We start from the raw sequence: 17576 nt of genomic DNA, 5'->3' as shown, positions 1-17576 counted from the left end.
AATTTGTTAACCAATTTCTAGTGGTGGGGGACCTCACCATAGAATCCCTACTGTGAAGAAGCAGGCCATTCAGCCCATCAAGTCCACACTGACCCTCTGAAGTGCATCCCACCAAGACACACACCCCTACCCTAGCCCTGTAACGCTGCACTTCCCATGGCTAATCCACCTAACTTGAACAGCCTTGGGCACTATGGACAATTTAGCTGGCCAATCCACCTAACCTGCACATCTTTGGACTGTGGGAGGAAACTGGGGCACTGGACCAGACATCGGGTGAATGAGCAAAGTCCACACAGACAGTCGCCCGAGGGTGGAATCAAATGCAGGTCCCTGGTGCTGTGAGGCAGCAGTGCTAACCACTGAGCCACTGTGCAGCCGCATCAAATTCTTCTGAAAATTCAAATGTATTCCAACCGGTGACCCCTCCCCTTTCATCAATCTTGTTCACGATATCCTCTAAAAACTGCAACTAGTTTGTCGACCGTTACTTCCTAATCACAAATCCACCCTGACTATGTCCAATCAAGACATTTTTATTCAAATGTCTATTTAGCACTTCCTTCATGATAGCTTCGAGCATTTCCCCTGCTAGAGACACAAGGCTGACAGGTCAGTAGTTCCCGAGTTTCTCCCTTGCTCCTTTCTTAGATAGCGGGATTAAATTTGCAAGATTCCAATCTGTAGGAATCATTCCAGAATTTATGGCATTTTGGAAGATGATTATCAATGCATCAACTATCTCTATGTCCAACTCCTTCTGGGATGGAGACTATCAGATTTCAGGACTTGATTAAATTTCAGCCTCGTTAATTTGTCCAGTTCAACCTTCTAAATAATACTAATTTCCTTCAACTTCTAATTCTAGCCAGTCACCCGGATCTCTAATTCTTAGAGATTTCTCACATCTTCCTCAGTGAATTCAACTTAGCTTCTCTGCCACTTCTCTATTTCCCATTATAAACTCTCCTGAATCTTCTTTTAATAGGCTCAGACGTGTCATGGTCAAACATTTCCTTTTGAGTCCATTTTTATGTTTTGAGGAATGTTGAATTCATAATCTAATCGTCCTTCCCTCATCAGTTTCTTGGTTTTCTTTATTCTAAAAACTTCCTGATCCTCAGATTACTATTTCTGGCCACAATAAAGTAGAATTCCTTGTAAAACAAGCATTTTTTTTAAAACTTCGTAGGAAGCGAGAATTAATACTACTAAACATCCCAAAAACTGACTCCTGAAACTGCAGATTAACAGACGTATGGCTAACATCCACCAGTTCACAGATAACCTGCTTAAAAACTGGTAAAATCCCACAGGAATCATTTAAAGAAACTAGATGTGAAAATAAAACCACTCTGATGTTATCACAATAATATATTAGCACTATAACGAAGAATTCATTATTAAGGTATAGGCATGTAGAGAGTACAAAATGTAAATAATTCTCTGTTTGCATATAATTTAAAAATATTTTTAAAATGAATAAATTTAGTACCTTAATTCTTTCACTGGTAACAGTCTCTCTTTGGTCTTGGAGTACAAGTCAATTAACCCAGAACGTTGCATCAACTGTCCATTTCCCGCTTTTATTGATGAATTATTAGTGCGGCTTTGATAGTCATAATGGAAGTCTTCACAAGCGCTGTCTGAGAGTGCTGCAATGAAGTAAGGAGTTAACATGAAACTTACGCATAATGAAAAAGAAAAAGGCAACATTCTTGAAAGTAGTTTCAAATCCACGCACTATACTCAGAAATGTCTCTGGAGTCCTAACAGCAATTTCCAAAGGCATTATCTGATATGCAACTGCATTGGACAACAAATCAGTAGACTATCCATCAAAACCACATATAATCAGCTCTCAAACTCAAAGGCCACCCAATAAGGTGCCAACGGTAGCCAAAATGTTTGAACAAACCTCATATACGATCATCTAGATATTCTGAAGCACCCAGTTTGATCACTTGGTTAAGGATGATGAGATCTGAGGCACTTGATATCGAACTTTATCATCATAGATCTAGTGTGACATTACACTCTTTACCAGTGAGCTGGAGCCAACAGCTTAGAAAGCAAACTACAGCCACATTCAGCTAAGTTGTTCTGGAGATCCAGTTGTGGATTGGAGAGCTATAGAGAAGTGAGGTAGCACAGGGACTGGAGTTAAAACTGGACTGGAGAGTGAAGTCACACAGGAGGGTTATTGAAGAAAGGGAGAGATTGGAATCGGAAGGAGATTGAGAATCAGTCATCTCAGGAGTGGCTCTAATGGCGTAGACTGGAGGTATATCATTTAAAGTGGGGTATAGAGGAGCTCCTCCCAATCCCGCTGTCAGCAAGAGCATTTACCTACTTTACACTAGGTGTTACTCAGGGCACTTTCCTGAGGGCAGCCAATTACACTGTGGGTTGCCTTAAGGCAGATAAGTATTGAAATAGAGACGTAGAACAGGATGTTAGGCTCTTTATTGTCTAAGCAAAAGGATGAACGCTTGGTTCTGTCAATGCTAAAGGACACCATTTGTTTTTCCTTGCCCAGTAACGCAAGTTGTGCACTTCCACCCAAAATTGTGTACATGCTTCCAATCTGCCATTTTGGTATCTTATTAAACCATGTAAAGCGTGACAAAACTAGAAAGGTACAATCCAATTTACAGACCAACAACTTGTCACCTACCATGCATCAAATACTTAGCAGAACAAATGACAGGAAAATTAGTTTGATAAACAAGGGCAAAGGGAAACTCAAAGCTTTTTCACTGAGGTCCCAAGCTACACCGCTTCCTGCCTGTGTTTTCTCTGGCCTATGGATTCACCCACTGGCACATCAGGCTGGATGGTGAAGTTGTCACTGCTCCCCTCATTCAGACCTCTGACTAATCTTGCAATCAGGTCCCTATCTGTACACTTCTAGAAGAACTCCTGCCCCTTTCTAACAACGTTCTTGTTATCTGTTTGAAACAGCAAGTTACCATCAGGTCACAGGAAGACAGCTGGATCAGATGGGCCTAAAGCATACAGAGTAGACAAATCAAGTGGCAAATGGTATATAACGCCCATTTGAAGCCAGCAATGCCACTTTGAAGCTGAACTCTCCAGTTAACATTTTCCTTCATCTCACAAGACTGACTACACATCCAACACCAGGGGTCCGAAACTAATCCAAAACTACAGGACATACGTTTGAAGTGAGAAGAGAAAGATTTAAAAGGGACCTGAGGAGAAATCTTTTCACGCAGAGGGTGGTGCATGTATGAAACAAATTGCCAGGGGAAGTTGGAGGTGAGCGTAATTACAACATTTAAAAGGCATCTGGATGGGTATATGAATAGGAAGAGTTTAGAGGGATATGGGCCAAATGCTGGCAAATGGGACTAGATCAGTTTAGGATATCTGGTCAACATGAATTGAAGGGTCTGTTTCCATGCTGTATAATTCTATGACTCCTTCTCTATAGGATAATGGAGAAATGCAGTAGTGAGTGGTGCAGAGGTCCGCAGCAAAACAGATTAACCTGAAGAATCTATTCACCTCCTACGCTGAAAAAGAAACACAAAGTAAACACCGAATACATCAAAACAATCATAGGACAGACACCTGACACTAAAAAATCTTTGCCAACGCTGTAGAAAATACCTCATGAATGCAAACGATGCCTGGTTTTTAAAACGGAATACTTCTATTGTAAGCAAATAGGAAACTTTCAGAAAATGTGTCAAAACAGGACATAGTTACAGAAAAGCAAAAAGACTGAAGAACTAGCCATACAAAGAGATAAATGAGGTAGAACAGTCTCCAGCAGAAGACAAACTCAACGTTTTCCTATGGAACATCAGTGACCCAGACCAAACATTCTCTCAGACATTTACATCAATATGTATCTCATGAACTTCAAGTTAGACAAGAGAGCAAGTGTTACAGTACTGTCTGATAGAGACTGTAATGAAGTACTGCTTACAGTAGGCAGATGTTCAGCCATATGGTCCAAGGCTATCAGACTTAACATTAAAACTATGCTAAGAGCAACTCTGAAAATAGGACACACCAAATACCAGAAATCCTTCCTGTACCTCACAAGCAAAAAAAATCTTTCCCTTAAGTAGGTATTTTCCTTAATCTCATTCAAAGGTGGAAAAGGTTAAACAACAAAGGTGAAGGAAAAGCGACCAGGAAATTTTACTGAATTTCATGAGTTCACGACAGAACTTACACAAAAAGCAATAATTCCTGAGTATATCTGCAGTAATATTGGAATGAAATCTTTTGTGAGACAGCAAGCAGCGACCACAGTGCTTTGGCTGAAAGGTTTTCCACTGCTATCGAAACGGATAAGAGCTTAGATTCCAAGTTGCAACAATGTCCCGAATGAACTGCAAGCAAAAAGGTAACAACTGTACAGTCTGCGCCACTCGAGAGGAAGTAAGGTGATGGACAGACAATGGAAGCATCTATCCCAAATGAATTGGGTCAAATTGCTATGCAACACAATGAACAACTGTCTACCTCAAATTCAAGTCTGAGGCTGAGGTGATTAGGAAGGGACAGATTGAAGCAAATGTTGAACTCGCTCACCTTTCAAAGAAGCGTCCCCAACAAAAATAAAGGGGATTGTTTCAAGCAAGAACAATTTAGACAGCAACACAAGTGAAGAAGTGAACTACCTGATTCATCAATAATTGAATCACTCAGAGGGAGGAATATTCAGGACATTAAAAATGAGAACCAAATTTCTCTATTCTAACCCAAAATTCCATCAAGTTGAAGATGTGGCACATATAACTGCACAAAACAGCACTAAGACATTAAGAACATAAAAACATAAGAACTAGGAGCAGGAGTAGGCCATCTGGCCCCTCGAGCCTGCCCTGCCATTTAATAAGATCATGGCTGATCTTTGAGACTCAGCTCCACTTACCCGCCCACTCACCATAACCCTTAATTCCTTTACTGTTCAAAAATTTATCTAGCCTTGCCTTAAAAACATTCAGCGAGGTAGCTTCAACCGCTTCACTGGGTAGGGAATTCCACAGATTCACAACCCTTTGGGTGAAGAAGTTCCTCCTGACCTCAGTCCTACATCTGCTTCCCTTTATTTTGAGTCAATGCGCTCTAGTCCTAGTTTCACCTGCTAGCGGAAACAACCTCCCTGCCTCCACTTTATCTATTCCCTTCATAATCTTATATGTTTCTATAAGATCTCCCCTCATTCTTCTGAATTCCAATGAGTATAAGCCCAGTCTACTCAGTCTCTCCTCATAATCCAACCCTCTCAACTCTGGAATCAACCAAGTGAATCTCCTCTGCACCCCCTCCAGTGCTAGTATATCTCTTCTCAAGTAAGGAGACCAAAACTGCACACAGTACTCCAGGTGTGGCCTCACCAGGACCTTATACAGCTGCAGCATAGCCTCCCTGTTTTTAAACTCCATCCCAAGGAGAGATAAATAATGTGCAAAGATCCAAAATATGGAAAAGACATACATCACCTTCTACAGAAGGGACCACACCAACAACTTTGGTGAAAGTTATATATCCCTGAAGTTACCCATGAAAGAAATGCACGAAGTTAAAAGTCCTTCAGTTCAAGGGAGAACTGCAGACATTAACTGAATAACCTTCCACACAACAAACTATTATTCTTCCAAGTTCCAGCAAAACATGCTCAGGGGAAAAGGGAAACCTTTTGAATTAGTAAAGCCAAAGAATTGGCAGTGAGAAGGGGAATGGATGGATGGTTAATGTAAGCATATAAACAAACCTATAACAAAACAAACATTACGAGGAAACGAAGGCTTGGGGGAAGTGTTGCACATTGGTCTGAAAAGGTTAATACGGGAAGCACGGCCTTTGTCATAGGAACCTGGTCAGAATAAAGAAGGATCTTTAGGAGTCAGGCCTGGAGCCAGTGTGCGTCTAGCAGTCTCTGTAGCAATGTGGATTGTATTCATTGTGAATGAATCTGTAAATAGTTGCAGTAATGCCATAAACCTGATATTATTTTCTCAACAAGATCTAGTTAAACCAGAAAAGAGATTTTCCAAATCTATACTTAGAGCACTTAAGGCTTGAAGAAACCCACATATGCAACAGTAATCATGGCCAAGAACGCTTCATGTCTAGTTCCTTCCAGTCTGGCTTTGGAAGTACAGGAAACATCTTAATTTGCAGTTCATTGTTGTATAAGAGAGGTCATGGGTGCTTTCTGTTGAATGAGCGCTAACTACATTTCATAACAAATAAACAGCTGTACAGGAATTGCACGTTTACCCATGGTGCAGGGTGCACTGAACACACACACCCACAGCTTTTCAGGCACCAAGGCATCATCCACCAACTCTGAGGTGAACCATAACTGGAAAGGATTCCACTCCCCTAATATCTGGCCAGCTAATGGAAGTCATCAACAGCAGTTGCTGCACTCAGGAGAGCAACTTTCCTGCTTTTTAAAAAAGGCAGAAAACATTTTTGCTGGACAAAACGTGGGGAAGATAAAGAAAAAAAAAGCAATGCATTCGAATATAAAAAACAGAAAGTGCTGGAGAATCTCAGCAGGTGCCCTCATTCCCAGCATCAGCATCCAGAAAAAGAGTCCAACAGTCTATCACAAGCGTAAATGGCACTCAGGATGCATTTTGCTTAGAACAACATATAATCCTCCTCACTACTGCATGTCATTAGCTTTTATGCTTTTTTCCGATCTGATTATTTTTGTGTTTACATCCACTTAGCAGCAAAGCTTTTTATTTTCGGACACATTTTCACATGCCATATCCTTCATTGCAATCATAAGTATACATTTGTTTACCTGTAATGTTTCATAGCATTTGCATGTTGCCTGCTTTGTAATGAACTGCATTATCAAACAAGAATTATACCTTGCCCTTTCCATCTCTGGCTCTAGGAAACCTTTCTATTACAGTAGATTTCCCTCCCTTTTCCTCAGACAACAGGGTCTTCTCAGTAGGAAAGTGCATCACGTGTCCTTTCTTCTCCATTCCCCGCCAAAAAATAATTTCTCTCTGTAATAGTTTATTAATCTGCCTTTTGCTGCAGTTTCTGTTGTGTTTTCTTGTCCTCCTAACTCCTGACCCCCTATGCATTCAAGTCCTCTTTTAATACTTATCCCCTCAACTTGTACCCTCTTCTGAACTTTACGCTGCTCTCCTTTCCTCTTTCTAACTGACCATGCCAGTCAAGAACCATCAAACCTGCTTTGTGACTTTACATTGAAGTGAAAAATATAGTTAAGAAACTTTTTTTTAACATATAAAAGTATCTTCAGATTTGGATGAAGGCATTTAAAGGACTTGTTTGCTACAGAGCAGTAGATATATGTTGTTTTATGGCAGTGAATATAAACATGATTGCAGGCCACCGTGCTCATAATCAGAGCAGAGATCGATTTGCTGGAGTGTCAGCCAGATGCAAGGGCAGCAGTTTAATGGGCAGAATTTATGCTTAAGAGCAGAGGCACACAGTAGACAAGCTGCAGCAGACAGCAAACAAAACAAAATACAATATTCATTCGTTCACCCAGCAGAGTTCCTCTAAGTTGACCCCCAAATTATCAGTTGAGATAAAAATCTAAAAATTCAAACGAGCATTTCATGTCATTGGTGGGATAAGGCAAATACGGGCACAATTAAATGCAATACTGCAATGCCCTCTGGAGGTTTGTTGTAGAATTTCTGGCTCTAAGAAAATACAATGTTCCGAAAAATATTTACTTGTTATGACACAACTATTTGTCACTTCCAAATGAAAGCCTGGCCACTATGCACCCTAAAAATGTTGAACATATATATTACTGTGGATAATCAGCTCATACATATTGTTGATCTATAAACACAGAAACAGGCAGAATACTGACAGACAATTGTTCCATATACTAATCTCAGTCCTTCATTACCATTTGAGTTTCTGGCAATTACAGCTGTCACACAGTTTCTTAAGCAACAATTGAAAGGTAACATCACTGTTGTCACTCTGCTTCAGTTATGCCACCTTCAGCAAGCGCCATCCAATCTAATAGTCTAGCACAGTGTATTCTAAAGTTCTTCCCATGCTGCTCCCAGTTTGAGGCGTGGAAATTTTTGCAACCTCTCAATGAGCAGGAGCTGGGGTGGAGGGGAGAGGAGGTATGATAGCAAGGGCTTGTGAGCTCAGTTAGAATTCTGATCCCCAGTTTGACTCAAAAAAACAAGCAAGGAGATCTGTTGGTGTCTTCTCAGTATTTTTTCCTCATCAACATGACCAAAACAGATTAATGCACTGCAGTTTTGTTCGAAAGATGTTGTTTGCAAATGGATGACATAGTAACATTCACTGCATTTCAAACGTGTGAAATAGTTTGGGATGTTCCCAGAACTTTAAAGGTGACATCAAAATTTAAATTCAGTATTTTAAGTAAGATCTCTCAAAATGTTGACATTCTTTTCAAGGAAAGCATGGTACGTTTCCCCAGAGTCTTGTAAATATTCATCCCTCAACCAATAGGATATGGTTTTGCTTTATAGATCGTGGTTTGTGAATTTTTAAATTGAGGAATGGGTCATTTTGAGCCAATTAGGGTACTTTCTTCATGGATATTTTCCAAGCTTCTGGCCTATATAAGGTTGGGAAACAACATCTTTAATGCATGTGGAGGGAATCTGACTTTAATTAACAATTTAATAAAATTTAAATCATATCATGTAATGTCTTTAATTATTTTCTCTTGCTATGATGTGCCATATAGTGAAGGAATGGCTTGTAGAAATCATTGATTCAAGTGTATCCCCGAGCTTATCATACACTCAGTAAAAGCTCAGAGTGCCAAGGCAGTCAGATTAAATAAACCTTTCAAGTTAGTAATCATCATTTCGGTGGCAAAATTCACTGCTTATTATAAACTTTATTCAACCCACACAAAATTTCCTGAAATATTTTGACTTTTAATTGGAGAGATGTTGTTTGCAAATGGATGACAAAGCAATTGTTACTGCATTTCAGAAGCATGAATAACTTTGGGATGTTCAAAATTTCCTGAAACATTTTGACTTTTAATTGGAGAACCTCAATGGGATGGTTTCCTCAAGGATATATATTTTTTTTAACTATTGCAGTATACTTACAACTTCCAAGGACAGGTAAAGATAACTTGACCTGATCAGGATAACTTTTTGAATAGATATCATTTCCACTGGTTTCCTGGAAAAATAGTGTAAAATAACATATTAAGAAATCCCTTCAATTAAATTGAAGTATCTTCGTAAATTCAACTAAACATCATAGTAAACAAACCTGGTTTCAGTTACATTTGCAGTTTTCTGATGCCCATGAAATTACATTGCAGAATAATGGGCACGGAAATGTGTTGCAAATTCTCCTCTGCAATATTTTAATTGTTTGAGTAACTCCTCTTGAATAACAAGTAATCTAATTTTAGATGTGCTTGTGAAAGCATGCTTATGCTGTTATATCTCAATGCAATTTCAAGACCTTTTTTTAATACATTCACAGGATGAGGACTTCCCTGTCCAGGACAGCATCTATTGCCCATCCCCTGAGGGCAGTTAACAGTCAATCACATTGCTGAGGGTCTGGAGACACATGTAGGCCAGAACAGGTCAGGATGGCAGTTTCCTTCCCTAAAAGACATTAGTGAACAAGAAGGGCGTTTCTAACAATTGACAATGGATTCATGATCATCACTGAACTCTTAATTCCAGGTTTTTAATCAAATTCGAATTCCACAAAGGGATTCAAACTGAGGTCAGCCAGAACATTACCTGGGTCTCTGGATTAACAGCCCAGCGATAATACCACTAGGCCATCACCTCTCATGTTGACAACAGCTTAGCCAGTTCTCTCATATTCATTATAACAATGTTTTCCTGTACCGTAGCAACAACTTTCATACAAATGGAGAAATAGAACACCAAGACTGGATAAAATTATGTTGAGTTAAATACAATGGCTTCATCCTTGCTCAGAGACATCATAAAAATATCCTGTGATAGAAGTGGAAAACTTGTCATCTTGTAGCAGAGAACTCTCTTCAGAGATTGAGAGGCTCCAAGCTAAATTAGATGATGCTCTAGTTTTCCTAAACTGGAGTAGAATATTTTGCCAAAATGGAAGGGTGCCCTATTGCCTGGCACAGACAAGTGCAAAAGCAGGTACAAAATATTTGCTTTAAAATATTATCGATTTCATGGCAAGCGGTTGCTTAAACCTTCAAAGCACTTCTCTATAGTACCTAGCTCTAAACAAATTAGGAATGATTTCAAAACACTCACGCAAAGTTATTACAAATGTACTTCATGAAAAGAATTGTTAAACTGCTAATAGCCGAAAGGAGGCTGAATGGCAATGGATTAAAAATAATAAATGACTCCGACAATTTTCTGTCTTAAACTACTCTTACATGAACAATTGCCTTTATCACGCTGGGGCCTTACAAAGTGTTTTACACGCATGCTTTCACACAGGACCACAAAGAGATACATAGAAATGGATGGATAAATGGAACATGATGCTGGTAGCAGTTTTGTGACTGAGCTGAATTCTGCAGGGGGCTGGAAATTGAAAGATCATGCAAAGGAGCACCAGAATAGTAAAGTCCACAGACAAAGGTTGGGATGAGATTTTGAGCATCAGATGGCCTTAGGAAAAGCCTACATTCTGCAGGTGGAAACAGGAAGTCTTGGTGACGGTGACACATCGGAGGTTTGGAAGCTAAACTTGTGTTCAAATCAGACACAGAGATTGCAAACTTGTTTAGCATCAGATAACAGATAGAAACAGTTTGCACAGTTGGTATAAAATAGCACACAAGTTACTTCAATACTATATGCATACATGCAAAGTTTCCTCTTAACAACGAGATATAAATGGGGACTAGAGAATTATGTGCAACTGCAGTCTCTAGAACCGTGAAATTGTGCGAACTAGATAAATGAACACATGCCAAAACAACATTAATTATTGCGTAACTAATAAGTAAAATGCTGTTGTTAGCTGTGAAGAACATTCTCAAACTGAAAGTATCTTGTTTACATTATCGGCTCAGAAGAAATGTCACAGCATATTTCTAAATTTTCCGTACGAGCTCAGGAACAAATAGAGATCACAACAATCGCTCAGTATTTCATTTTGGGCAACTGGCCAACTTACAGTACACTAATTTAACTACACTGAAATTCTGCAATAGTAATACCTCTTCTACATGACAAATTGAGCATACTTTCATCACTTCACTCATGTTATCCATTAATATTTGAAGATTTCCTGCTGTACTAGCCACTGGAACCAAATTAATTAATGAAAATTATTATAGAAAATTAAAGGCATTAAGATTTTAAAGAATAACAGTGGGAAAGCAGAGGTCAAAGTAAGTGGTCAAAGGTTGGAATAGGCATCATAGTTGAAGTTTCTGGGAAACATCCTATCATACAATAGTGACTGATGTAAAGAAATCAGAGGTAGCATAGCAATGGCAAAGGATGTATTCTCCAACGTAAAGCCTTCCTCCACAAGCAAGTGGAATTTTTTTTATGATTGCTATTTAAGTGTACCTTGATGTATGGGTCTGAAAATTAACTGTGTTTAAAGAACAGTGGACACTCATAGGCTTAATGTGATGATGCTGTAGCTTTAAGAGGTTATTTTGTCCTTTTCGTTGAAGAGACATTTTAAGGCAGACATACCAAGTAGTCTACTAGAACCACTGGATTAAACAGCTCGTGACATCTAGGGAATTTTTTTTTTTTTTTTTTTTTTAAAAAGGCTGGGACAATAAAAGTAGCCTGAATGGTTGTGGTCAAACTCACCCAAAACCAGGATCTTTAGTTTAGCTTTCAGTAATTTCTGTTGGGGTCTGAAAGAAGTAGAAACTATGTTTTCCCCACTCTCAGTTACAGCCAAAAGCTGGGGGCTCTCTGCCTGCTATGTGAGTTGCATGTGAGACAAATCTGTTTTCTGAATTTGCCTTTTGCCAAGATATATTTATGGGATGTTACTATATTGGAGCAGTTTATAGAATTAGACATTATAGAATTATAGAATCTCTACAGTGTGGAAACAGGCCCTTTGGCCCAACTAGTCCACACCGACACTCAATGCATCCCACCCCGACCCATTTCCCCCTATAACCCACCTAATCTACACATCCCTGAATACTATGGGCAATTTTAGCATGGCCAATCCACCTGGCCTGCATATCTTTGGACTGTGGGAGGAAATTGGAGCACCTGGAGGAAACCCACGCAGACACAGGGAGAATGTGCAAACTCCACACAGACAGTCACTCAAGGGTGGAATTGAACTCGGGTTCCTGGCGCTGTGAGGCAGCAGTGCTAACCTCTGAGCCACTGTGCCCCCCTAATTATTCGGTTAAGTTTTCCAGTAGAGTTAGGTTATTCAAATTCCTTCTTTCTTTTACTTCAACTATAGTTGATGAGTAAAGTATGCTTTGTTTTAAATCTGGCAGTTTGACCAATCAAATTGCAACTGGAATGCAATACCTTATATTTACCTTTCAAATAAGAAAAAGTTAGGGTCTAGACCATCTTCTGAATACTTTGAGGGGGTTTGGTCTGGTCCATAACACTAGAACATTGTGAAATGTACTTCTGGTGAAGAATAGAACAAATCAGATGGACAGAGCCCAAGAGAAATTAAGAGGTTCTCTGGACATTGAAGACGGAAGGACAACTGTGAATGGATATCATTAAGGCAAAACAGGTTAGAACTGGTCATATTCTAAGGCACGAGTACCTATGGAAGGAAATGATTGAAGATTTCAGGGAGGTAAACAAAAAAGGGGAGAAAGAACAATACTAGACAACATGAAATTGAAAATGGGAGGATCTTACAAGCAATTGAAAATTAAAACACATGCCTGCAAGTTATAGAGAGATTAGCAGACAGCCAAACTTTAGGTAGTACATAACAAACGGATTACTGGTTTAGGGTTAAAGTGATAAAGCATGACTGTATTATCCAGGACATTTCCTATTTTATGATTTGTTTCCAAGTAGCAGTTGAAAGACTTGATTTGATTTATTGTTGTCACATGTACCTAAGTACAGTGAAGAGTTTTGTTTTGCTAGCAGTACAGGCAGAACATAACATGCAAGGACATACAGAACTCGGGGTGCTTAGACAGAACGAGGCATGCAAGTTACAACTGCACAGGAGGTGCACAAAAGCAAGATTAACATTAAATTTGAAATTAGAGAGGTCCATTCAGTAATCTAAAAACAGCAGGGAAGAAGCTGTTCTTGAACCTGTCGATGTAGAAGTTTAAGCTTCTGTATCTTCTGCCCGATGGAAGCGGTTGGAAGGGAGTATTACTGGGGTGGGATGGGTCTTTGATGATGTTGGCAGCCTTTCCATAGCAACGAGACATGTAAATGGAGTCCATGGTTAGAAGTTTGGCTTTCATGATGGTCTGGACTGTGTACAATACTTTCTGTAGTTTCTTATGGCCCTGGGCAGAGCAGGTGCCGTACCAAGCCGTGATGCACCCAGATGGAATGCTTTCTATGGTACATCTGTAAACGCTGGTGAGGGTCCTTATGGACATGCTGAATTTCCTAAGCCTCCTGAGGAAGAAGACAAGTTGCTGCTCCTTCTTGACTGTCACATCGACATGGGATGACCAGGGCAGATTGTTGGGCATCGTCATTCCTAGGAACTTGACACTCTCGACCCTCTCCACCTCATGTAGATAACATCATGCCCTCCTCCTTTCTCCCTGAAGTCAATGATCAGTTCTTTAGTTTGGCTGACATTGAGGGAGAGATTGTTACCTTTGCACTATGACACCAAGCATTCCAACTCCTTCCTGTACTCTGACTCGACATTGTTTGATGTCTGGCCTACAACAGTGGTGTTGTCAGCGAACGTGTAGATGGCATTCGGACGAAATTTGGCCACACAGTCGTGAGTGTACAGGGAGTACAGTAGGGGGCTGAGTACGTATCTTCGCGGGGTGCCAGTGTTGAGGATTATTGTTGGAGGAGGTGCTGTTGTCTACCTTCACTGATTGCGGTATGTGGGTCAGGAAGCTGGGGATCCAGTTGCAGAGGGCGGAGTCGATACCTAGATCTCGGAGTTTGGAGATTAGTTTGGTTGGGATTGTGGTGTTGAAGGCGGAGCAACAGTCAATAACTGGAGCCTGATGTAGGCATCCTTATTATCCAGATATTCCAGGGACAAGTGCAGGGCTAAAGAAATAGTGTCCGCTGTAGACGTGTTTCATCAGTAGGCAAATTGCAAGGGATCCAGGCAGTCTGGGAGGCTAGAGCTGATGTGGGCCATGACTAACCTCTCAAAGGACTTCATAATTATGGAGGTCAGAGCCACTGTGTGGAAGTCGTTGAGGCACGCTGCATGTGCTTTCTTTGGTACTGGGATGATGGTTGTCTCCTTGAAGTCTTCAGATTTTAGCAAGGAAAGGTTAACAATGTCAGCCAATACTTCCACCAGCTGGATAGCACAGGATCTAAGAGCACAGCTGGGGACTCCATCCAGGCCAGTCACTTTCCTCAGGTTCACTCTCAAGAAGGCTGGTCTGACATCTGCAGCAGTGACTTTGATTGTACATTGTTCATAAAAACAATTCAAATGTTTTTAAGCCTTAGTTCTTCATTCATGGTCTAGCAGTCATTTCAATTTTGAAGAGACCAGGAGGATGTAACACACAATTAGAAAGAAGGCTGGGAAACATTTAACAGTGATTACACTCCTCTGTAATTCTACTCAGCAATGACATTTGCAAGGAACAAAGCAATGTTACAGTGTTTGATCATTCTGTCTGGATTTTCCTCTCTGCTTTTTGTCTGTGTGATGCTGTACACCTTGGCATGAAAGAAATAAATTTACCCCATTGAGAGAGATATTCTGGAGCACTCCAAGGATCCAATCAGTATGCAGGTAGTCAGAGGGACATAAATGAAACTACATGGCTCAGATCAGCAGGCTGCTGAAATATCAGAGCATGATATTTCTTGGAAACCAATTCCTGCAATGAATTCATCACCACAGAAATAAAATACCCAAGATAAACTGAGTAAGTTAAACAAATGTTAGTTAGTGACATAGCACTTATCACACTGGGATAGTTTCACATTGTCTGCTTGAATATTTTATCATTGTGTAGCTTGACAAGTGAAAGGGGAAAAAAAAAGCATTAAATCTGGCCATTCAAAAAGGACAAACGCTAATGGTGAGTCCCCTGATTGAAATACCAGCTTTTGTCACTGGCTCATGGAAACATGCAAATGGAAAATAGGCAAGAAATAAAGATGGAAAATATAAGTTAATAAAATAAGCGAGTTGCGAGAGATTGGGTTCAAAGAGACAAGTGGCAAGCAGGTTATGATTTTGAAACAATTGTTCAGAATTTTTTCTTGATAACTTATTATAATGATGCTTTTTCAAATATCTTCCGTAGATTTCTTTTGCATTACGATACACCAGTAAGCAGCAAATTAATAAATTAGAGCAGCCAGAAGCACCAAGAAAGTCAATGCAGATGATTAGACATTACAACTATTTTTGCTTTCCAGCATGCTTATCACAGCAATTGTGACCACAATGCAAGGGCTAGTTGGCAACATGCACTGAGTAGCCCTGGTCTCTCTGAAGGTACTGAGACCTACCTAAAGAGAGATTTTCACCAGATATTTGGAGGTAATGATACTACTTTAACAATCGAAATACCACTAGAAACAGAAGCTGGTGAGCATTTACTTATCACCTTACTCAGCATTGGCAAAAAGTCCAGCAGCTGACAAAGCAATTACAAGTTGCAGACAATGCAATCGTACACAAGCACGTCTCTTTACTTTCCTGCTGCTATGTAAGTCAGCCTTAAGAAATGCAGACTTGGAATCTTTGCATAGTCTACTCCACAAGAAATCGTAAATTATGCATCACTTCTTTCTTTTCAATATACAGGAATGTAAGGAATTATGTAAATGCATGCTTCTAAATTTAAAATAATATGATCTCTACTCAAATAGAAGATGGATACCTGCTCAGTTTCCAGTTGTGCATTTATACTTCGAAGACGTTCAATTAAGTACTGAGCTTCATCCTCTGGGATTTCTGAGAAATAAAAGAAGAAACATTGTTTACATTTGCACAACAAACTTTCTTTAAAAAAAATTGTCCATGGGGTGCAGCCTTCACTGGTCGCAGTAGTATTTAATCCCTTTCTTTCCCAGAGGACAAATTACCACAGCCATGCTTGTGAGTCTGGAGACTTCCTTCCCTCAAAAAAAATGTGGAAGGAAGACGAATAAATATTCTAACTGCCTTCATTTGTGTTGTCATTTTTTTTTCAATATGGGCAGATTAATTTACTTCTTAATAACTTGCACCTCAGTACTGCTCAACTCTCCAAATTCTGGGGCAAAGAACATTCATCCATAAAATACCTTTATATTATTTATATTAAAATCTTTGATTTGTAAAGGTTCCCTCTATTAGAAGATGACATATTTCCCATGTCTTCCTATGTGTACACTTCTACAAGCGAGGCATTCAAAATCTTTACTATTTCATAGAGTCCTACAACAGAAACAGGCCGTTCAGCCCAAACTGGTCCATGCTGACCAAAATGCCCATCCACACTAACCCCATTTCCTTGCACTTGGCCCAATCCTTCTAAACCTTTCCTATCCATGTATTTGTCCAAATGCCTTTTAAATGTTGTTAATGTTCCTGCCTCAACCACTTCTGTTAGCAGCTCATTCCATATGTGTATCACCCTTTGTAAAAAAAGTTGCCTCTCAGGGTCCCATGTATTCTTTTCCCTCTTACCTTAACCTGATGCCCTCTGGTCTTCGATTCCCCAGCCCTGGGAAAAAGACTGGGTGCATTCACCTTATCCTTGCCTCTCATGATCTTATACACTTCTATAAGATTTGCCCCTCAGTCTCCTACGCTCTAAGGAAAAATGTCCTCGCTTGTCCAACCTCTCCCTATAAGTCAGTCCCTCGAGTCCTGGCAACATCCTTGTAAATTTCTTCTGCATTCTTTCCAGTTTAATAACATCCTTCCTATTGCAAGATGACCAAAATTGAACACAATACTCCAAGTGCGGCCTCACCAACATCCTGTACAACTGCAGCATAACTTCCCAACTTCTATACTCAAATGAAAACCGAAAGAACCGCGGATGCTGTAAATCAGGAACAAAAACAAAGTTGCTGGAAAAGCTCAGCAGGTCTGGCAACATCTGTGAAGGAAAAACAGTGTTAAAGTTTTGGGTCCGGTGACCCTTCCTCAACCCTGTAAGCTCCTGTCTAATTCCATCAAAATTCACCTTGCCCCAATTTGGGACTTGGACTTGTGGACCAGTTTTGTCCCTCTCCATAACTGTCTTAAAATTAATAGAACTATGGCCACTGGTCCCAAAGTGCGTACCCACTGTCACCTCTGTCACCTGTCCTGCCCTATTTCCCAAGAGTAGGTTGAGTTTTGCCCCTTCCCGAGTAGGCCTCACTAGATAGTAGGAACTACAGATGCTGGAGAATCTGAGATGACAAGGTGTAGAGCTGGATGAACACAGCAGGCCAAGC

General features: G+C 40.0%; 1 protein-coding gene across 2 annotated transcripts in view; it reads right to left on the bottom strand.

Moving 5' to 3' along the window:
• LOC109926673 (protein unc-13 homolog C-like) overlaps positions 1–17576 on the bottom strand; it is a 537669-nt gene that overhangs the window by 447385 nt on the left and 72708 nt on the right. For both annotated transcript variants that reach the window (XM_048616076.1, XM_048616075.1), the window contains exons 6-8: positions 16025–16098; positions 9114–9189; positions 1496–1655 (exon numbers count right to left, since the gene is read on the bottom strand). In XM_048616076.1, coding sequence (XP_048472033.1) covers positions 1496–1655; positions 9114–9189; positions 16025–16098 — 310 coding nt within the window. The remainder of the gene's footprint in view (positions 1–1495; positions 1656–9113; positions 9190–16024; positions 16099–17576) is intronic.

The sequence above is a fragment of the Rhincodon typus genome, chromosome 33 (assembly GCF_021869965.1).
Source record: "Rhincodon typus isolate 14 chromosome 33, sRhiTyp1.1, whole genome shotgun sequence".
NCBI lineage: Eukaryota > Metazoa > Chordata > Chondrichthyes > Orectolobiformes > Rhincodontidae > Rhincodon > Rhincodon typus.
The sequence above is the reverse complement of the archived record's forward strand: the minus strand, read 5'-3'. Positions and strand labels throughout refer to the sequence as shown.